This window comes from Sinocyclocheilus anshuiensis, unplaced genomic scaffold (assembly GCF_001515605.1).
Source record: "Sinocyclocheilus anshuiensis isolate Anshui unplaced genomic scaffold, SAMN03320099.WGS_v1.1 scaffold2010, whole genome shotgun sequence".
Lineage (NCBI taxonomy): Eukaryota > Metazoa > Chordata > Actinopteri > Cypriniformes > Cyprinidae > Sinocyclocheilus > Sinocyclocheilus anshuiensis.
The window spans coordinates 165,076-166,090 of record NW_015544331.1 but is presented as its reverse complement, the minus strand read 5'-3'; the positions used below and the strand labels follow the sequence as shown (position 1 = coordinate 166,090).

Sequence of the window (1,015 nt, the reverse complement as noted above, 5' to 3'; positions counted from 1 at the left end):
GGCATGTGTTGCATGTGTAAATAGACATGCATGAGTTTTCATCTGTTTTTACCGTTCACAGACGTGCGACACGAGCTACAGTCACATCCGCAGCATGCTGGACTTTGCCATCGCTCTGATGGGGAGACTGGAGAACATCAACATGCACTCGTTCAACAGCTTCAAACTGAGGATCGGTACAACACAGACACTTATTATATCACTTATTATATACTGTACACACACATATATATACTGTATATATATATATATACTATTGGTCAAAAGTTCTGCTCACCAAGGCTGCATTTATCTGATAAAAATACATTAAAAATAGTGAAATATTATTTTAATTTCAAACAGCTGCTTTGTATGTGAATATCTGCTAAACTGTAATTTATTGCTACACGTAGCACTTGGGTAAGACGAACAATTCAGGACAAGGGAAATTCAGAAACACAGGGTTTATATAATCGGAACGAAACAAGGAAATCAATGGGACACAGCTGGGATCAAATAAACACAATCAAGGCAGGAAGAAGAAGACCAAATAAGGACATGGAGACGCATGGGGAGCAGAACACACACAAAACACGGAACAGAGTCTGACAGCAACATTTCCCATTTTCAGTTAATTTATGTTAAAGTATTAAAATAGCTAAAAGTAAATAAATGAAAACAAGTATTAAATATACATATTTAAAAATAATAATAATAAAAATGACAAAAACACAACAAGATAACAAAAATGTAACTGAAATTAAAATGAAAACAGAAAAAATAAAATGTAATTCAAAATATTAAAATAAAAATATATATAATCTAATTTGAATATTAACAAAAACTAGTATATCAATCATACTGAATTACCACTGGACATCAGAGCCGAGATAAATTACTGTCTGGTATCCCTTTAGGTCTTTGAGTCTTAACAACCTGTTAATAAAACAAATAGATTCAAAGGAAAAATACTGGATGCCAAAATACATGAAACTGAAATAAACTAAACTAAAACAGAAAATTTATAAAAACACAA

General features: G+C 31.7%; 1 protein-coding gene across 1 annotated transcript in view; it reads left to right on the top strand.

Annotated features, from left to right (window-relative positions):
• Window positions 1-66: 66 nt before the first annotated feature.
• Window positions 67-1,015, top strand: part of LOC107698136 (adenylate cyclase type 2-like) — a 4,225-nt gene continuing 3,276 nt past the window's right edge. The window contains exon 1 of the mRNA XM_016499067.1: window positions 67-176. Within this exon, the coding sequence (XP_016354553.1) occupies window positions 95-176 (82 nt within the window). The 5' untranslated portion in view covers window positions 67-94. The remainder of the gene's footprint in view (window positions 177-1,015) is intronic.